General features: G+C 49.2%; 1 protein-coding gene across 2 annotated transcripts; it reads right to left on the bottom strand.

Annotated features, from left to right (window-relative positions):
• Positions 1-99: 99 nt before the first annotated feature.
• Positions 100-19,765, bottom strand: celf3a (cugbp, Elav-like family member 3a; the record flags this gene model as incomplete). 2 transcript variants are annotated; one of them, XM_080018618.1, is made up of 12 exons in its annotated part: positions 100-233; positions 786-929; positions 1,246-1,350; positions 2,443-2,502; positions 2,778-2,927; positions 3,504-3,648; positions 4,948-5,091; positions 7,006-7,085; positions 8,387-8,515; positions 9,354-9,402; positions 18,775-18,857; positions 19,621-19,765. In XM_080018618.1, the coding sequence occupies 12 exons, from the start codon at positions 19,763-19,765 to the stop codon at positions 106-108; spliced, it is 1,362 nt and encodes a 453-aa protein (XP_079874744.1). In that variant the 3' UTR covers positions 100-105. The 2 variants fall into 2 exon arrangements, with proteins under 2 accessions (XP_079874744.1, XP_079874745.1); XM_080018619.1 differs by having other exon boundaries at positions 8,387-8,512.
• Between the last annotated feature and the right edge of the window lie 373 nt (positions 19,766-20,138).

The following is a 20,138-nucleotide window of genomic DNA, read 5'->3' as shown; positions in this document are numbered from 1 at the left end:
CTATCAGCACCCCGCCTCCCTCCCTCCCTCCCTCCCTCCCTCCCGGCTCTCAAACCACCCCGTCCTCCTGCCCCGTCAGAGCTGCCCGGGGCCCTCTCACCTCCTTCAGTAGGGCCTGTTGGCATCCTTGGGTCTCTTCAGCTGCACCTTCAGTCTCTTCATGCCGATCTGGAAGCCGTTCATGGCCTGGATGGCTGTCTGAGCGCTGGAGGGGTTGTCAAAACTCACAAAGCCTGACGAAAGGGGCGGAGAGCGAAAGAGAAAGATTCGAAGGGATTTGGTTATGGAGGCGGGGAGAGGGAGACGTGCAGAGAACAGCGGAGTTGAATTCCTCCGGGAGCGGAGAAGGATGGAAGCGCGCCGGGGCGCATGGGATCGGGATCGAGACCAAAAACGGCAACGTATTTTTGATATTTCTGAGATGGATGTCGATTTTATTTTTTTCTTTGTCCCCGAAATGGGGGGGGGGGGGCCCAAAAAAGCTCTCCCTTTCTTTCCTTTTTTAATTGTGGTTTAACATGTTTGATGTGTTAAGCAGACAAAGTGCCCCATCAGTTATTTTTGTTTTAAAATCAACATTCAAACACACCAGGGCAAATTATAAGGAGTTAAAATAAAAAGGGCCTAAATAAACTTTACTGTGAAGTCTAAATCCATCCGTTGGTGTGAGACAAAGGTATTTATTGTGACAACTTCACAGCCCCCGTTGGTCTTGAGTCGGACTCCTAAAACGGCCTTAAAAAGGCGTAAAAAAGTCTCGGCGCCGGACGCTCGCCGCGACTCACCGAAACATTTGCTCTGGTTGGTGGCGCGGTCCACGAAGACCTTGGCGGAGATGACGTTTCCAAAGGGCAGGAACATCTGCAGCATCTCAGAGTCGGTGAACTCCTGCGGCAGGTGGTAGATGAAGATGTTGCAGCCCTCGGGACCTGGGGGGGGGGGGGGGGGGGGGCAGAACAAGTGGGAGGTCAGGGGCTTTTTGGAATTTTGTTTGCACTTTCATTCCTGACAGGCCCCCGGAAAAAAAAAAGGAGCAAAAAGAACAAGTCATAGTGTTGAGGACGAAACGAAGCCTTGAGAAACCCAAGACCTGGGGACAAAAATGAGCCTTGGGGCGCGGCACTTTTAAGGGGGGCAAGGTTTGGCTTGTTTTTTCCGATCCGCCATTTTGTGCGGCAGGTTTCTGGGATTTGGAAATGAACGGCGGGTGTTATTTGTTTCGGGGGGGGGGGGGGGGGGGCGTACCTTCTCTTTGCTGCAGCTGCTGAGGCTGCTGGGGCTGCTGGGCCACCAGTGTGGGCTGGTGTGGGAAGGGCTGTCCCACCAGGCCGTAAGCCGCTGGGTAGGTGGCTGTGGGGAGTGGGAGCAAACACACAGGTCGACAGGGGGAGGGGAACCGTTTCAGCCAATAACAGTCCCACGAACACAGACGTTTTATATCCCCACACAACGATATTCAAATATGATTTTTCAATAAATATGAACAAAATATACACAAAATTTAAGCAATACAAAGAATCAAATAAGCAATAATAAAATGTCTCATTGCACACATACAGTATAGAGCTATACATAACAATATATCCAGGGCCTGACACTGACTTTAAGAAGTGGTTGCCATTGACAACCAGGCATCATCTCCATATATTGCCATTTTCTTTTGGATAATTTTATTCCATTTCTTTATTATAACTTCTTATCTTTTATGTAAGCTGCTGTGACACTGCACACCCCTCTGGGGATGAACGGCATCGATCTCTATCTATCCATCCATCCCTCTACTTATCCCTCAATCTAGCTATCGATAGATCCATCCATCCATCCCTCTATCTATCTATCTATCCATCCATCCATCCATCCATCCATTCCTCCCACTATCTATCCCATATCTATCTATCTCTCATCCCTCTATCTATCTATCTATCTATGCCATATCTCGCTATCTACCCATCCATCCATCCATCCCTCTATCTAGATATCTATATATCCATCCATCTATCCATCCCCTATATAGCTATCCATCCATCCATTTACTTTATTTTTTTTATATTTTATTCACTGATAATAACCCTCTATAATTATAATCCATGTTTCAATATTCTCACTTGTTTCACCATTTTTGGGTAAATCAGTGAGGCAGGACGAATCATTTTCCTTGGCAGAAGTTTCTGAGCCTACAGAGGTTTATTTTTATCATATAAAATGTGGTTGACAACGGCCCAAATGTGGTTGCCCGGGGCAACCGCTATTGTCGGGGGCTGATAGATAGCTACTGTGAAAATATATATATATATGATGGTATATATATGAAAGGATGATGAGTAGCCACAGTGGTAGCGGTCACGGATGAATTCGTAATACACAATGAAAAAGCCATTTATTCCTAATAACACTACGAGGTGAAACATTTATTGCAACGGAGCTGGAAGCTGCGTGTCCTACCTGTGTAGTGCTGCATGCCGGTGTAGGCCTGCTGCAGCGGGTCCAGGACGGGACTCTGAGCTGTGACACAGTGCGAAACACTTCGTCACTAACTGCTGCGTGTTTTCAAAAGGGGGGGGCCACATCTACGGCACATCAACGTGCTCCAAATCACATTCGGCACAAGCCGCCACTTTTGTTTGTTCCATCTCCTCTGATTTGGGCGTTTGCTGTCACGCGTCAAAAAAGCGCCGCGCCCGCCTTGTTGGGGACCATCGTCCGTTTTTGACACTCACGAGGCCCGCAGAGATGAGCAGAGATTTCGGGAAAGCATTTCTACTTCCCGTGGCTCCTACCTTGATATGCGTGGACGCCGTTGGTGTACAGGGCTTCAGTGGCGGACTGCCCATTGGGCGGAGCGGGGACGGATGAGTAGCTGTTCACGGTGATGGGCGGAGGCAGGGAGGGGACGGGCGTCGCTGCGATGGAGGGCGGGGTGCTGGTACCTGGACACATTTCGTTTAGGATGGGGTCGTGTCGGGAGCATTTCCTCTGTATTCATGTGAAGGGTCATTCAACATCTGTACGACTGGTGATGATGCTCTTAGCAGCTGTTGGCATTTTTAACCTTATTATCAATAGAAACTGTAATTAAAACGTCACAAAACACACTGAGGACGAGCCTTCATTTACATTTAAATGGTGCCGGGGTGCATGAAAACAGGAAGTATTTAAAAAAAAATAAAAGAAATAAAGCATTCAGACAAAACCATGATTGAGCGTTTCAACGGCGGAGACAGCCAAATAGCCAATACTTACCATTGCTTACATAATGGCAGGCTGACAAAAGTACAAAATAGAGGTTTAGGTTTGGTTCACAGACGGATCACAGACACAGCACCGATCCACCTCCGTCGCAGAAGTTTGGACCGGGATTGTACGTAAAGACACACCCCCCCACCCCCCCACCCTCAAATTTCACCCGACCCCGACCGCCCCTCCCCCGTGCACGTCCTCCGCAATCCCCGTCGGCAAATTTAATCAGGAGCGAGCGCGGCCGGGACATCTCCTCCTCTCATTACCTGAGGACGGGGTGATGGATGTGATGGGTGTCGTGATGATGCTGCTGGGGTTGAGCGCGGCCAGCTGCTGCATCTGGACGGCCGCAACCGTGGCAACGGGAGACAGGTAGGCCGACTGGGCCACCAGCGCCTGCTGCTGAACCAACTGGGGACGGGGCGGGAGGAAAAAGGGTGAGACGCGGGCGAGGGGGGCGGAGGGATTGAGGGAGGAGGCGGGTACGGGGGAGAGGTGGCAGCGAGGTGCCGGGAGAGATATGAGGGAGATAAATCAAAGGGGAGAAGGAGTCGCGGGGATCAAAGTCACCTTGGTTGACCGCGCCCGTCTCACACATGCATGTGGAATTTGAATTAAGGTCGACGGAGACTTGTTGTGTCTGGGGTGGAGCGCTGAGGCCACACGCCCTTTTGTGATTAGTGAAATACGGAGGCACGAGTTTTACGGCCAGCCATTTCAACATTGAATCCAAAGGACGACCGAGTCACTTTTTAAAAGTTACTGCTACTTATATATATAGTTACTAGTTGCTATTCAAAAAGTTACTGGTAACTCGTTTAGTTTTACTAGTCAAAATGTATTAGGTACTAGTACTTAATCATGAGATACTACTAACTATTACATGTAACTAGTAAATAATGTAATGTTTCTTGTAACTATTTGGACAATTTTCACAATCCTATGGGGCTCCAAGTTTCAGATGTCAAATATTTACCTCCGACTAGTATCTATTCTGATTGTGACTAGTATCTATTTCAAATGTACTAGCCACTATTACTTGAGTACAAGTACTTATTCATTAGCGACTGGTGCCTTTTCCTGTTGTTACTTATGGGTGACATTTTAAATCGCTGTTATTATAAATTGTTCGACAGTAAAACAAAAAAATGTTAAAGCCACTACTCACTAATGAAGCAGTACTAGTACTTACTGAATAGTGACTAGTAACATTGCAATAGTTACTAGGATCTAATAAGCTACTAATGCTAAAGAAGCATTAGTAGCTTATACATTTTGACTAGAAAAACTAAAATAGTTATGCATGTAATCGGATGTTAAAACTGGTTAAACGTATGTGTGTGTGTGTGTGTGTGTGTGTGTGTGTGTGTGTGTGTGTGTGTGTGTGTGTGTGTGTGTGTGTGTGTGTGTGTGTGTGTGTGTGTGTGTGTGTGTGTGTGTGTGTGTGTTTTTAAACTGAAAATCTACTCAGAAATGTAGTAGAATCAAAAGATACAGATATTTTCTTTGAAATGTAGTGGAGTTTCTAAAACTGAATATACTTACTTGAACTGTAAGTATATGTGCTTAAGTACAGTAACAAAGTATTTGTATTCATTACTTTCCACAACTTGTGTGTTTCTGTGTGTCAATGTGGGTATAAGGGTGTTAAATGCATATGTATATGAGTTTGGTGTGTGTCTATTTTGCGTGTGTGTGTGTGGTACTCACAGCCTGTGTGTAGGCGTTGTAGGCCCCGAGGTGCAGGGTCATGGGGCTGATGACCCCCAGCTGAGAGGCCACCTGCTGCATCCGCCGGATCCCCCTCTCCTTCTCCGAGTCGGCGAACTTCACCACCAGGCTGGAGGAGGCGCCCTGCAGGGCCGACACACACACACGCACACATGCACACACACACACGCGCTTTATTCCCAAAATATCTTCTGGTGTCAAAAGCCGAGGTGACCCCTCAACCTCGATATTAAGACTTTTGTCCTGATCTGAAGCTTTGGGATTAGAGGGATCGGCCATAAAACTGGCCTTTGACCCTGTTTGCTGGCTTCCTCTGGCAGGTTCTGATCGGTTAAGAGCGATACTCCAGTGTGTTGGGGGAGGAAATTCGTCTCTCTTACCCGGATCAGACGAGAATGTCGATACCAATTTCAGCCCTGTGTCTCCAGTTAGAAGATAGCCACGGGCTACATGCTAACTGTGTTAGCACGATGCAAGGCTGCGGAGGGGATCAACTAGCCTAGCTCCTGTCAAATTAGGGACATTCACATCCTCCGAGTTCTTCAGCATTCCATCTTGCGTCTCCATGACGAGTAAAATGAAAACTAAATCTTAGTTGCTTTAAATGCAGCTACATTCAGAACAGTTTTACTATTTTAAATAACCCTTTGGGCAGCTGTGAAACTCAAGCTGCTGGTGCCGTAGGGTTGCCAGTTCAGTCCCGGTCACTCGGTTCAGTTGTTGACAGAAATGATTCGAGGCGTAACTGGCAACCCCCGGTTTCACTTGACAGACGCTTTACAGCTTATAATCACAGCTGTTGAGTTGCTGGAAGGTGTGTTTCCCTCATTTCAGAGGAGCTAGGCTAGTCGATTCCACCTGCGGCCATACATTGAGCTAACACAGTTAGCATGCAGACACAAGTTCAACTTTTAAACGCAATAGCAATTTGAACAGTTTCTGCTCCCATTTCCAAGTGTGGCCTTTGAGTCAGTCGTCAGGACGTGAAGGGGATGGTAGCTCAGGAGGTAGAGCTGGTCGTCTAGTAATCTAATGGTTGCTGGTTCGATCCCAGGCTCCTCCTGCTATCATGCTGTAGTGTCCTTGAGCAAGACACTTAACCCCTCATTGCTCCTGATGGCTGCGTCCGTCGGTGTTTGAATAATTGTAAGTCGCTTTGGATAAAAGCGTCTGCTAAATGACGAAATGTAATGTAAAATGTAATGACGTACTTCATATATGAACAAGATCCCACTACAAACTTTTTCACAACCTAAATTTTGGGACATTATCAACATTTTACTCTCATTGCAAAAACATGGAGCCTCGCAAGGAGTTATCAACGTGGAAAAAGAGCTCATCATAGAATGTCTGTAATCAGGAACAAAGAGACCCAGATGGAGCAAACCTTCATAAAACATATGAATCTTCATCTTTTCACCCTGATGGTGTCATGGACATTTTGGGGACTTGAACATAACATTAACATTACAAATTTGGATCCGGGAATCGGCTCAATTCCATACATCTAGAAATATCTTTACGTGTTTAAAATATACTAATCTGTCGGTTGTGTTCATACCGGTCCCACATTTGAGCTGTTCCAAACGTCACGTCCCCATATGTGGAAAAAGGAACATTGCCCAAATAAGTCAGAACGATTTCCTTAAATCCGTCCCTTCGTCACGTTCCACGCTGCAAGTGACCTATCGCCAAATAGTGGGAGGACGAGACGATGACATCTCACAAATAATTTGTCCTCTCTCCTTGGCCAAGAACAGTGTGTGTGTGTGTGTGTGTGTGTGTGTCTGTGTGTAGGAGGGGAAAGGAGAAGTAGGGACAGTCAGCTGAGTCACTGTGTTAAAAGACTGGGCTTAGAGCGTGCGTGCGTGCGTGTGTGTGTGTGTGTGTGTGTGTGTGTGTGTGTGTGTGTGTGTGTGTGTGTGTGTGTGTGTGTGTGTGTGTGTGTGTGTGTGTGTGTGTGCGTGCGTGCGTGCGTGCGTGCGTGCGTGCGTGCGTGCGTGCGTGCGTGCGTGCGTGCGTGCGTGCGTGCCTTACCGGTAGAGTGCGGCTCCCATGCAGAGCACTGATCGCAGCCTGAGCCTCGGCGTTACTCTGGTATTTTACAAACGCACAACCTGGGGGAAAAAAAAAAAAAAAAGACCCACCCCATTTAATATTACACACAGGCGTGCACACACACACACACACACACACACACGCGCACACACACACACACACGCACGCACACACACACACACGCGATGTGGAAACGACGTCCTTTTAAAAATACATTAAGAGCCGTCTTCCATCAAACGCGTCATCAGTTACAGTGGCATCTTTAAACGTTGTCCACAAAAGGTTCATTGCTTCATCAATCACAGCCCGTAAAAAAAAAAAAAGCCACTAAACGCATCATTAGCACGGAGCCATAAAACCCAGCGGACCATTAGTCACGGCCGATACAACAAACATCCGACCAAAATCCAGCGTCTATGTTGGAGCTGCCACCGGAACCTGGATTTACACTCCGCACATTGTCGCCGGCGGCGTTGTTGTCGTTGTTGTCGTTGTTTTTGTTGTTGTTGTTGCCGATGCCGCTAAACGGTAATCAACATCCAGAGACGGGGGGGGGTGTTTACATCAGCTGCCGACGACCGAGCTCCAGGGGGGAAGCGGCGGAAACGGCCGACGTGGAAGGCTTTAAATCAGCCAAATCTGAAGCGTGAGACACGGACGTACACGCCGGATCGCATGCGCTGGTAACCGACGGGGTACGCCTGATGCAGTTATCCCTAATTATCCGAGGATGTAATGATTCTAACCGGCGGCAGCAGGCCAGGAAAGGGAGCTGCTGCCAATTAATGGATTGTCGGTTGATTGCCGTTAGGAATTTAACCGGTTGAGCGTATCAAACCAGACAATCACATGATTAGTTGTTATTAATATTCAAGGTTTTTCGAGCTGCCGGGTGCACGGAGAGTTCAACTGCCACGGGGGCAAACGGAGGTTTTAGTCCATTGGCCAACGTGGCGTTAATGTTATTTTAGGTAAGAGGCTTCAGGTCATAGGTTAAACCCCGCCCCCAATACTTCTGAAGCAATTTTCCATTGGTGCATAAAGTCGAGTATGTCAAATACCCCTTGTCTCACACATTAAATGGAGATCTCCGTTGGGGTATGGCCTATATTTTTGTTTTTTTGATTCATCATTTAATTATTTGTTACCAAGACCAACAAATCAAGAAAAAATATTAAAACGCAGGCCTCGTATTAACTCCTGGCCTCAGATTTGTATTGGGTTTTGAGATTGAAAAAAAGCCCCAAAAAAACTGTGTGTGTGTGTGTGTGTGTGTGTGTGTGTGTGTCCGTCTGTCTGTAAATCCAAAATACTCAAACCGTATTGGCCCGAACATATTTTGCGTGTGTGAGTGTTTTACCTTTGCTGGTCCCGTCGGGCCCGCGCAGCACCGTGCACTCCTCTATGCTGCCGAAGGGCTCGAACATCTTCCTCACATCGGTGTCGGCCTGCTGCTTCCCCAGCATGCCCACAAACAGCTTCCTATCTTCTGAGGGCAAGGAGAGGGGCGTGGGCAGGAGGGAAGGTGGAGGAGAGGGACGGAGGGAAGAAGGAAAGCGGAAAAGAGAGCGGATATGGGTTGTGTTAAAGCGGGGAGGCCGATGTGCCAGACGGAGAAAAAAAACAATTAACGGGTGCAGGAGTGATGGGGAGACGGTGAAGAGGAAGGAAAAATGCACTGGAACAAATGAGATCGATGTAAAAATCATGCGATACCGCATGCAGCCTCTGGAGGGAACCAACGCCGCCATAACAGCCTCTGACCCAAATGTGTGTCACCCTCTGTGTTGACAGAGGAGCAGCCACTCCTTCAGTGACAGCAGCAGGAGGGAAGGAGGCCTCTGATGCTTCTGAGGGATTTGTTTGGTTTTTTGGGGGGGGGGGGCAAAGTGGAGCCTTAATTCAGCCACTGGGTGTTGTGGAAATAAAACAGATGTATCATCGCTCACTACCCTATATTGAAAATGCGGGCCTTTCTTAAAAGCAGATAGAAAAATCATTTTTTTTTTTTTTTCGAAGCACCTTTCAAACCAACACAAAAAAAAAAAAAATGAAGGAAAAACAAATAAAATCAACGATTTGTTAACATCGTCCTCTTTGTTGCATATGAAAGGGTCAACACCGATTAAAGCCGCGTGGTTTTCAAATGAAGATATTTTTATTTGTATATTTTTGAAGAGGCGCGAACAGAATGGCACGACGAGCCGTGAAGATCTTTTTTTTTTTTTTTTTTTCCTCCCATTTTCTCATTTTTTTTTCGTAGTTTGCATGTGTGAAGGCGGTATCGGAGAGCTGCTTGTTTGAACAGGTGCTGTGGTGTCTCTTACCCCCTCTTCCCTCGCTGTCGGCTGGTTTCACCTGGATGGGGCGGTTCATCTGGAAAATACAGGCCAAGCTCCGCGGTCACAAAACCACAGCTTCACACTCACATTACAGCGGTGAAATGTAATGCAATATCACATAGCGAGGACGTATAGGGCCTGCCTACAATGCCATGAGGCATTTAATAATACGCAGGGGCTGATGTTATATCCCCCGTGCTGATAAATAGGAGCTATGCATTAAAAAAAAAAAAAAAAAAATCAATATTTATGCCTAAACCCAGATCTACGTATGTATGTATGGAACGGGACAGATTATTGACATTGTGTACTGTGGGTACAAATCACAAACGTAAACAATAGCTTGAGGCAGAAATCCCAAAAAGGTTTCCATACACATATGACACAAGTCTGGTTGGGGCTGAGGGATAAGGATGCATGTTCCATCACTATAAACACAGCTGCGTTTTGCACAGTATCCATATATGTCACTTATGATTATGTACTCATTATCCAGCGTTGCAGAATGTTAAAATATCGTTAGCAGCCCATGAGTAAAGGGACGAAAACATTCGTATTTAAATCAAACCCCTGAATATTATATACAGGCCTCATACTGTGAGAAACATCAAGTGGCATGGGGCCGTCAGCCTGACACATCAGTATAACGCTGATGTTGTGGTCACCCCTCTAAAAAAGATGGTCAAATTATCCGTATTGAGACTGTGGGATTTGATTTTGCTATGAGGGAGAAGGGACGGGGGAGGGGGAAGAGCAATTCTCTATGTGTGTGAGTACTTATTACGTTATCCCCGTGAGTAACTCCTGTGTCTAAAATATAAACACGGTTGGAAAAAAATAAAAAAATTAACGCATACTATTAAGTACATCTGAAGCCGGTGAATCGACACGAGCAGATAATTGACAAGCACCACGGCGGTGTGTGGCCTGTGTGTGCATTGTGTGTGCGTGTGGCGTGTGTGTGCATTGTGTGTGCGTGTGGCGTGTGTGTGCATTGTGTGTGTGTGTGTGTGTGCATTGTGTGTGCGTGTGGCGTGTGTGTGCATTGTGTGTGTGCATTGTGTGCGTGACGGGCGGCGGCGGGCGCTGACCTCCACTCTGAAGTGTTGCTTTCTAATCAGGCCCCTTCTATTCAGACGCTAATTGCTCTCCAGTCCCCGCTCCCCCACCCCTCCCTCCCTCCACCCCCAGCCCCCATGTGAGTGACACTGATTTGTGTGATATCACAGGTTGGAACTCTCTCTCTCCCTCTCCCCCCCTCTCCCCCCCTCTCCCTCCCTCCCTCCCTCTCTCTCCCTCCCTCTCTCTCTCTCTCTCTCCCTCTCTCTCTCTCTCTCTCCCTCCCTCTCTCCTTTTGTAATCCCGCCCTCCCCCACCGCTCCCCTTTCTCCCCCTATCACACAAAAGCAGGAAAAGCACACACCCGCGTCGGATTGGGCGAAGTGATGAGATTAAGAACGCCCGCCAGCTAATCTGGATTACAGGAGCAGGCGGCATTAGAATAGTGAGAGATTCTGGAGCTGACGGAGAGGTGGGGGTGGGGGGGGGGGGGGGGGGGTGGGCGGGATCGATAGAAATCTGTGAAACAAAGTGGAGGATGAATGGATGTGGGAAGAAAGAGCAAGAGCGCAAGAAAAACAAAGAGGGAGTTTGACAACCTTTTTTATAATTCATCGAAAGCCAATTCGCCATGAATGACTCTCTCCCTCTCCCTTCTTTCTCTCTCTCGCTCCTTCTTTCTCTCTCTCTTTCTCTCTTCTTTTCATAATCCTGGACCATTCTTCGACGACCCCCCCCCCCATCCCCCCGCGGTGAAAAGCATGCGAAAGGAGTAAAGTAGCGAGCGGGAGAGGGGGGAAAGTGGTGTGTATAAGTGTGTGTTTAAATGTGTGCGTGTGTGTGTGTGTATGGGGGAGAGAGAGAGGGAGAGAGAGGGGGAGAGAGAGAGGGAGAGAGAGAGAGGGAGAGCGAGGGGTGGGGGTGGCAGCGAGGGAGCAGAGCGGAGTAACACTGTTAACCGCGGCTTAATGAAGGTCTTAATTATGGAGCCGGTGACATTTCAACCAGTCACCGATCCGCCCGAACGGATCGATCCGCCGATCGGTCGCCGAGAGGCGTGTCGATCGGCGGCGGCAGGCGGGACCGGTGTCCCCCCCCCCCCTGCCGCCGGTTCTCTTCGGCCCAGGAGGGGGACCACGACGAGCGGCCACGGTGAACGCCCCCCACTCAGTGTCCCGCCGCGTCACTTCTGGAGAAAAGACGCGCGGACGTTTCCTCAAAGCGTCTCCTGGAGGCGGCGCGTTGACGCTTCGACGACGATGGATGGGATGTCTGTCCATTAATATTCCAAAAATCCCTCCCGTTCATCGCATGATATGCTCAATTATTTGATCGGCGTGGTGATAACATTATCACTGCCGGGGGCCGCGGCAGCGTATTGTATGTGCCGCAAGGCGCGTCGGATAACGGCGCGACTCCGCCACGGCGCGTGAGGAGACTGTTTAACCGGCGGACACGCTGCGGGTGTCGCGATCCCCGGGAATTAAAAAAGAAGCACGGATCGGAATCGATTAACGGCTTCGGAACGAAGTCGATTCGAGTATCCGACGAGTTCGGACCCCACGCACACACACACACACGCGCGCGCGCGCGCACACACACCCCTCCCCGCGCGCTGTTTACCTACAAACACGGGGCCGCGCGGCAGAGGGTCCCGGAGACGGGAATTAGAACGTGCGAGTGGGTTGGAGCATCGGGAAGGGGCCGTGGAGGCTGCGCCGCTTCGGATCGGCACGGCAACCGCGCCTCCCTCCGCCGAAGCCTCGGCTCCCGTCGCCATGGCAACCCCAACCCCACCCGCGCGCGCGCGTGACGAGAACCCGCAGCAGGTAAACAAGGTTGCCCCGAACAACGTGCGGGGAGGAGAGGGACGGTGGGGGAAACAAACGAGGTGGGTGGAGGGTACTTCTAGGTCGCCAGATCGACGGATCAGACGCGTGCGCTGACGGGTGGAGGAGGAGGTGGAGGAGGAGGAGGAGGAAGAGGAGAAACAAAGGGAGGAGGAGTGCTCACGCCTGTTGAATGCAGGCGCTGCCGTGAGGGCAGATTTGCGAGCCGGGAGAGTAAGACAAATAATATATCTCTTTCCCTCTAAGCCTCGACCGTGAACGCACACTTTACAGTAATTTGCTCTCGTCCTCCTCCACCTCCTCCATCCGTCTCGGGCTTGTTTACCAGAACGCACACGCACGCACGCGCGCGCACACACACACACACACACACACAGCTTTTGGAATTCCATCTTTTTTTTGCACCACGCGTGTGTAGTATCACACATAGAAGTTGAAAATAAAAATAAAAATAAAGAAACAAATATCCTTCTACCGTTTAATGAAGGCCGTAACCCCCCCCCCCCAAAAAAAGGAGACCGTGTCTATTTCTGGCAGGCTCTGGTGTGCATACCTCTTGCCCAGAGCGACATGCACACACATTGTTAATCTCGCGCTCTATGATGCCTCGGGGGATTGCGGGTGGGATTAGGAGATATTAAATCCATAGATTATCCAATCAAATCACAGCGCGACCCCCTTCCCCCAGCACGTCTGACCCCCTCCCATCACAAGTCCACACGCCCTCATGCATATCCATTATGATTTTACCGGCGCGTGTTGTTTTTTTTAGACGGGTGATCGTACACCACTATTTTCTCTGGGTATTATTTTTTTAATGATTTTTTCCTTGTTGTTGTTGTGGTTGTTGCCACCCGCTTCCCCGGAACATCTGATCGTCTCCGTTGTCGAGTCTCCAACCGGGGCCTAGTAGTCGCCTAGTTTCTCTGTGCTTCCAGATCCGTTCTGTGCACGGTAAACACATCAGGGAGACCATCTCTCCTGCTCTTTCAAAAGCATTTACGGGGAGGGTGGTGGTGGTGTGGGGGGGGGGGGGGGGGGGGGTGGAGCACAAAGACAATTTTCCCTCTCCGCCTCCCCTCTGCTCCATCACACAGCGCTGGTCATTGCATCGGGGCGGTTGCCTAGCAACCTGGCATCCCTCGTCCCCGCCGTCTCCAGGCAACGAGATCTGCGACCATAATCAACCTGCCATCCCATCCCCCCCGTATCTATCTCCCTCCCTCCCTCTCTCCCTCTCTCCTCCGTCCCCATCACAAACACACTTAAACCGGGACACACTTGTGAATTCGCCCGGGGGACGGAAAAGACACAGGTGGAAATTGTTCTATTCACAGGCATAAATAACCCCCCCCCCCCCCCCCACCCCCCAAAAAAACAAACTAACACGAGACATGAATAAACACGGAGGAGCGCAGGCGCGTAGCACAAAGAGCCGCGGCGAGCGCAACAAAAGGCGCAACAGAGAAGGAGACGCTCCCGACGCCGAACCGGACCTTGTTCCGAACGCCGCCGCCACCAAAACCCACGGCGCCGCGGCACGACGCCCGCGAAGACCGATCGTGTGGAGCCAACGATCCGTCCGCGGGTCGTCGTGGAGCCTCTATTCGGGGTTTGGTCGGCGGTGGAGACGGGAGAAATACCTTTTATTTTATTTTTTTTTTTACGGGGGGTTGAGAATTGACATCGAGTCTTATCCTGATTAAACACACAAAAAAAAAAAAAAAGAACCTTTTTTATTTATTTATTCATTCATTTTGAAGGCAAGCGGCTGAATATCAATCGTTAAATTCTGACAAGACTCAAGAGTCTGTGCTCGTTTGTTTCCCCCTTTTCCAGCTGTTAAATATTCATGTCAAGTATTGTTTGACTGCACTCCACGGAGCAGAGGGAGAAGGAAGTGAATCACACGCAGACAGGCCCCATGTCCTAGTTTCATTTCTTTCTGATTACTGGACTGTTCAATATTTAAATATATATATATATATACACACACACACACACACACACACATACAGATACAGCAGCATGTACACTGACACACACGTTAGATCCCACATACTAATGAGTGCTAATGAGTTTTAAGACAAGAGACCGTTTCCACTTTGTGTGTGTATGAGACTATGGGGAGAACACGCACGTACACACACACACACACACACACACACACACACACACACTCTCTTCCTCTCTCTCTAGCTCACGCACACGCTTATCCCCATCCCCCGAAACACACCGCCATCTTTCTCTGTAACAGATGTCTGTATTTAAGCTGATAAACGCGCCGCCTCAATGCAACCTCGCCAAACCCTCCCCACCCCGCGCACAAACGCGCACACACACAGACACACACACCCCAATTGCCACCCACTGTTCATTATGTCAAACTTTCATTCCTTTCTCCCGCCCCCCTCCTCCATTTCCCCGGCTCTTCCTTCTTCCACACCTCCTTCGCCCTTTCAGTCATCCAATTTGGTTCTAATTCACACCCATTTACCTCCCTCGTAAATCCAATCTGCGCTCATCAAGGCCGCCGTCCCCGGGTGACGCGCGCAGGCCGGCCCTCCCCCAGATCCCGGAACCCAGCCCCCCCCCCCCACCCCCACCCCCACCCTCCCCGCTCCGCATTGACATGCAAGCGTATGTAAATGAAGACGCGCCTGGACGCGCACGGTAGTCGGGATAGATCCGTCAAGCGAACGGGCCCCGCCGCGAAAGGGTACAGACCCTCCTGCGCGTGGAACCGGGGCACACACACGCAGCCCCCCCCCCCCCCCCCCCCCACGCACACACACACGTCCACATGCGTCCACGTCCTGAGAAACTCAAACCCTCCCCTGCCGTGAAAGGCACCGGTGAATGACGTTTTTGGTGCACGGACAATATTTGCCGTTGAATAACCGCGCTGGGAAAAACAAAACAAAACAAACAAACAAACAAAAAAACAATTAAAAACATAATGTACTCTCGCCTGTCTATCTACACCATCAAAGACTGGTCGCAGCAGGATTACTTCATCACATGTCCTCTTGTTTTTTTTTGGGGGGGGCAGTAAAATGAACAGACACGTGTGGCTGTAAAGTCAATGCAGTATTCTACCATTTAATTCTCGTATAATTCATACATCCACCCGGGCCGGTGCTATTCATATCCTCTGCATTTTATTTCAGACTATTGATAAAGCCTCCGTCTGCTTTGTCTGAGTGCTTCTGGGTGAGTAAACGTCAGGCTTAGTCAGACGTTCCGCTCGTGGAAGGCCCCGCGTCCTCCAGCACGGACGGGTGGAACGAGTGAAGACGCCAGAGTGGAACAAAAAAACAAACCAAAAACCTTTCCACTCCAATCAAGATCTACCGCACACACGCGCACACGCGCACACACACACACACACACACACACACACACACACACACACACACACACACACACACACACACACACACGCCCCCTTTTAACCCGTGGTGGTCTGAGCACCTGCCCCCACCCCCACCCCCACCCCCACCCCTTAATACGTTCACGCTTACGCACCAACCCGCGTGTGACTCATGCTCGTTACCGCTCCCGGACGGAACAGCGTCGCCGCTCACCGCGCGTGGAACAAATACCGCGCACGCTATGTTCGGCGCATTTCGACGCGCGTGCGGTTTTCGCTCGTTCTGGGAGAGTTTCCGCGCGCCGAAAGATCGAGATCAGGCCTCAAGTACCGGATTCCAGGAGCTTAAGCAACAACTAATAATAGCACTAAGACCCACTAAGACCCACTCAGGTACATCACACCGACAGAAAACCACACCGATCACGCAGATTTCACGACGTCGTCGCAAAGTTGGGGTTTTTCGGCGGCGTGCTGCCCTAAAATGGCGCCCCCCCCCCCCTCTCCCCGGAGTTTAATTCCGTGTGTGTGAACGTGTGCGTCAGGGTTCATTCTGGCATTACAAGAGGAAATTCAAGGATCTTTGTCATTTTCAAGGACTTGACGCAAAACAAATCGAATCAATTCTCAATGTGATCTTTATTAATTAAAATATAATATAACCTTCGTGTCGTTGTCTATTATTTATTTGAGGATAACTCTGTTGCTATCTATTATTAATGTCATTGTCATCTACTGTCATAAGTGTCTATTTCCACCCACGCTGGATTAAATTTACATTTCCCTGGGACAATCGATGTCGTAAAAGCGATTCTGGAGAATGTTTTATCACGTTCGGATTTTGAATTACAGCACCCGGGAGGAATATCACAGGTTTTCAGTGATCTCAAGGCCCCATTCAAGCACTTTGCAAAAATTGGCTATTTTTTTTTTTTTCTTCCTCCCGAGGTATTCCAAGGGGTATCCGGGACGGAACTCACAGCGCCTTCGAGGACCTGGTAAAAAAAACCCGGTGTGTGTTCCTGCATCCAGACACGTCGGCCTGGAAACGGGACTCGGAGACGTCACAGCGATAAACGTCACAGCGATAAGAGCGAGAGGAGAGAGGCAGACGACAAGACGTCCGGGGGAGTTTCTCTCCCTCTCCCTCTCTCTCTCCCTCTCGCTGACCTGTGATTTTCCTGTGGTTTGTCTCTTAATTTTGTTGTTCTTTTGGTTCCCTCGTAATCAAGTGTCTGTGACATGACTTACTGAAAATAAAGGAACCTTAAAAGTCTCTCTCTCTCTCCCTCTCTCTCTCTCTCTCTCTCTCTCCCTCCCTCCCTCTCTCTCCCTCTCTCCCCCCTCTCACCTGAAATGAAACACAAGGCCAGGTGCGGCTCCAACACCGCCATCTGCTCACCTTCCTCCAGTCCCTTTGCTTCTCTCCCGTTCTTTATTCTTAAATTCTTTTGTTCTTCTCCACCACCCCCACCACCACCCACGGCACCACCACCACCACCGCCCCCGCCCCTCCGCTCTTTCACTTCCTGTACCGCTCGCCCATCTATTATTAGCGAAGGAGGGGTGACAAAAAGTGGTTCGCGGCCGGCGTTTCCGCTGCGGAGTGCGGGGTGGAAACAGTGGAACATTCGAAGGAGGAGGGAAGCGGGGCGTGTGTGTGTGTGTGTGTGTTTTGGGGTGCGCTCCCGTTTGCACCCCTCTCCCTCCTCAGCCCTGCGATTTCTTTCATGTTATTTTCTTTTGTATCACCCCGGCCCTGAGACGCCAAAGTTAATTATTCTTCGTCGGTGCAGGTGCGATTAGACGACAATTACACCACGGCTGGTGGCGGCGGCGCGGGGGGCGGGCGGCGCCGTGTGGGTGTCTGTGTGGGTGTGTGTGTGTGTGTGTGGGTGTGTGTGTGTGTGTGTGTGGGGGGGGTTATAAGATGGTTTTCATCTTTTTGGCTGATGGAGAAAAAGGTGGGGGGGGGTGGAGAAGGAAGGATTGGGGGGGGGGGGGGGGGGGCAAAGTAGGGTCAGCTTGTTCCAGGATGCTCCAACAAGGCTTAGAGGTAGGAGGCTGTGGGGAAATGGGCAAAGAGAGAGGAGGGAGAGAGAGGGAGAGAGCGAGAGAAAGAGAGAGACACAGCTCCCCCGCGAGGTCACAGGGGTCAGACCGCTGTCACGCTAATAATGGGATTTATATGGCGGCGACGCCCGGCGACGCACCTCCTCCAAAGGGGCGGCGGCCGGAGGGAGAGCACGTTGCCCCTTTCGCTCCGCCGCCCGACGTCCAGACGACTCAATTCGAGACACATAGGAAACGGGGGCCGTCGCGGGCGGACGGAGACAGCGAATTAGGAGTCGGGGCATATACAGAGCGGCAGGGAGCTCGTCTCAGTGATGCCGCGGCCCGTGGCTCGGAGTCTGTTATTGCAGAGACGGGCGCGTCACGTCAAATGGAGCTCAGTGAATGTCACTCGGCAGCACACCTGCTGCCCGGCTACGCCAATAAAGCCAGGTTTAACTCTGATTAGAATCCCCCGCGATACAGCGGGGTAGATAGATCAATAGAGAGAGGGTGGGGGGGGGGGTGAGAGAGAGAGAGAGAGAGAGAGAGAGAGGGAACAGGCAGAGAGGATAGGAAGGAAGTGGCAAAGTGATGTTCGGGCGGTGCATGGCTCAAAGTCGTCTCTTTCCGAGCAGAGACGTGGAGCGGGATGAGTCAGAGCTCCGCTGGATGAATACGTCTGGATGCATCACATATGAAACACAGGAGCCTCTGACCTTTATTGGAGCATATCAGCTTAAGGGGAAGTCAGGCCTGCATGTCAAAATGCATTAGTTTTCGTGTGTGTGTGTGTGTGTGTGTGTGTGTGTGTGTGTGTGTGTGTGTGTGTGTGTGTGTGTGTGTGTGTGTACAGCACAGTGGTAAAATGCCAGTCATTCTATTATTTTATATATATATATACACTGTGTATATATATATATATATATATATATATATATATATATATATATATATATACACACACTGTATATATATATATATACACTGTATATATATATACATATATACTGTATATATGAGCTGCTGAGGATTGGTGCTCTCGGGGAAAGACAACAAAGCGTGTACTCACCCCTGGTAGTGTCTTCTGCTCGTGCAGTGCATTCTGGGCTTTGAGAGCAGACTCACGTGCACAGTATGTGAGGAAGGCGCATCCTGGAGACAGTGGGGGAAGAGAAGTGTTCCTTACCTTCTCCTTTTTTTTCTTTTCTCGTTTAACCAAAAAATGTCTTGCTTTAAATGCCATGTATACCTAGAGTTTTTTAAATACATAATGCCAAGGTGGGCTAATATTATAATTTTTATTTATATATTTTACTTTTAACTGGTGGACTTAAAGGCTAGAAGGACAAACACATTTGTGGTATTCACAGTTATTTTTTATTTATGGATGTGCCTCCGGGTGTTTTGATCCGGGTTCCACAAGGGATGCTTTGATTTGATTTGTATTTTATTATTTTGAATTTCGCCATTCAATATGATATTCCACCTGAGCAAGTGTTGAACTCAAGCGGTTGAATTCAAACCAAATCAACAAAAGCACATTTTATATACGGTATATTACCAAAACTCCCTGAGCTCTGAGATCTGACCACTCCTGAGAGATCAAAATACTAAAGAAATATATATATCTATTGTGAACATGTTGATGTAAAAATATATTTTGTCGCACATGACAGCAGAAGCCTTCATTCACCTTTAGGCTCCCACAAAGCATAACAATTTAAATGTATGCAGAATGGGTGTTTGATTATCTTATGATAGTTTTTGAACCATATTCAGAAGTTACACACCACGTTTCAGAACACTCTTTAAATCTTTAACTCTTTAAATTTCGGAAAAGAGGATCTTTCTACAGGGAGGTCTACGGACCTTTGGAGGCCCAAGTCCGGTTCCCAGGAGGTGACGCCTCTCTTACCTTTGTGCATGCCCGTGTATTTGTCCTTAATCACAGTAAGCTCGTAGATCTTCCCAAACTGCTCGAAGATGGGCTTCAGGTCCTTTTCCTCCAGGTTTCGGGGGATCTGCCCGATGAAAAGCTTGATTGCATCGGCCTCCTTCATTGGGAGATGCTGGGTCTGGGTCGGACGGTGGAACTGGGTCTCGGCCCTCGGCCAGACAGGACAGGTGAGCTGCAGAGGAGGGCTTCACACTGCAGGACGCAGAGAGGTGGAGGCAGCAGATGGAGCTTTTAATGGTGTTATTATTAAGACGAGTGGAGTTACACAATGAGCACAGCGTTGGTGTGGGCCCAAACGTTTGGCGAGTCTTTGTGTTTTTGTGATTAGCGTACATGTAAAATAAACCATTTTTGTGACCTGCACATAAAACTAGTATGCCAAATGGCACAATGAAAAATGATATACATAATAAATAAATGAATAAATAATACATATTATAATAATAGTGAGTTTAATAATGATGATCAAAAATAGT

Source organism: Zeus faber (genome assembly GCF_960531495.2).
Source record: "Zeus faber genome assembly, chromosome: 1".
Taxonomy (NCBI): Eukaryota; Metazoa; Chordata; class Actinopteri; order Zeiformes; family Zeidae; genus Zeus; species Zeus faber.
Note: the sequence above shows the minus strand (reverse complement) of the source record. Positions and strands in the feature narration are given on the sequence as shown.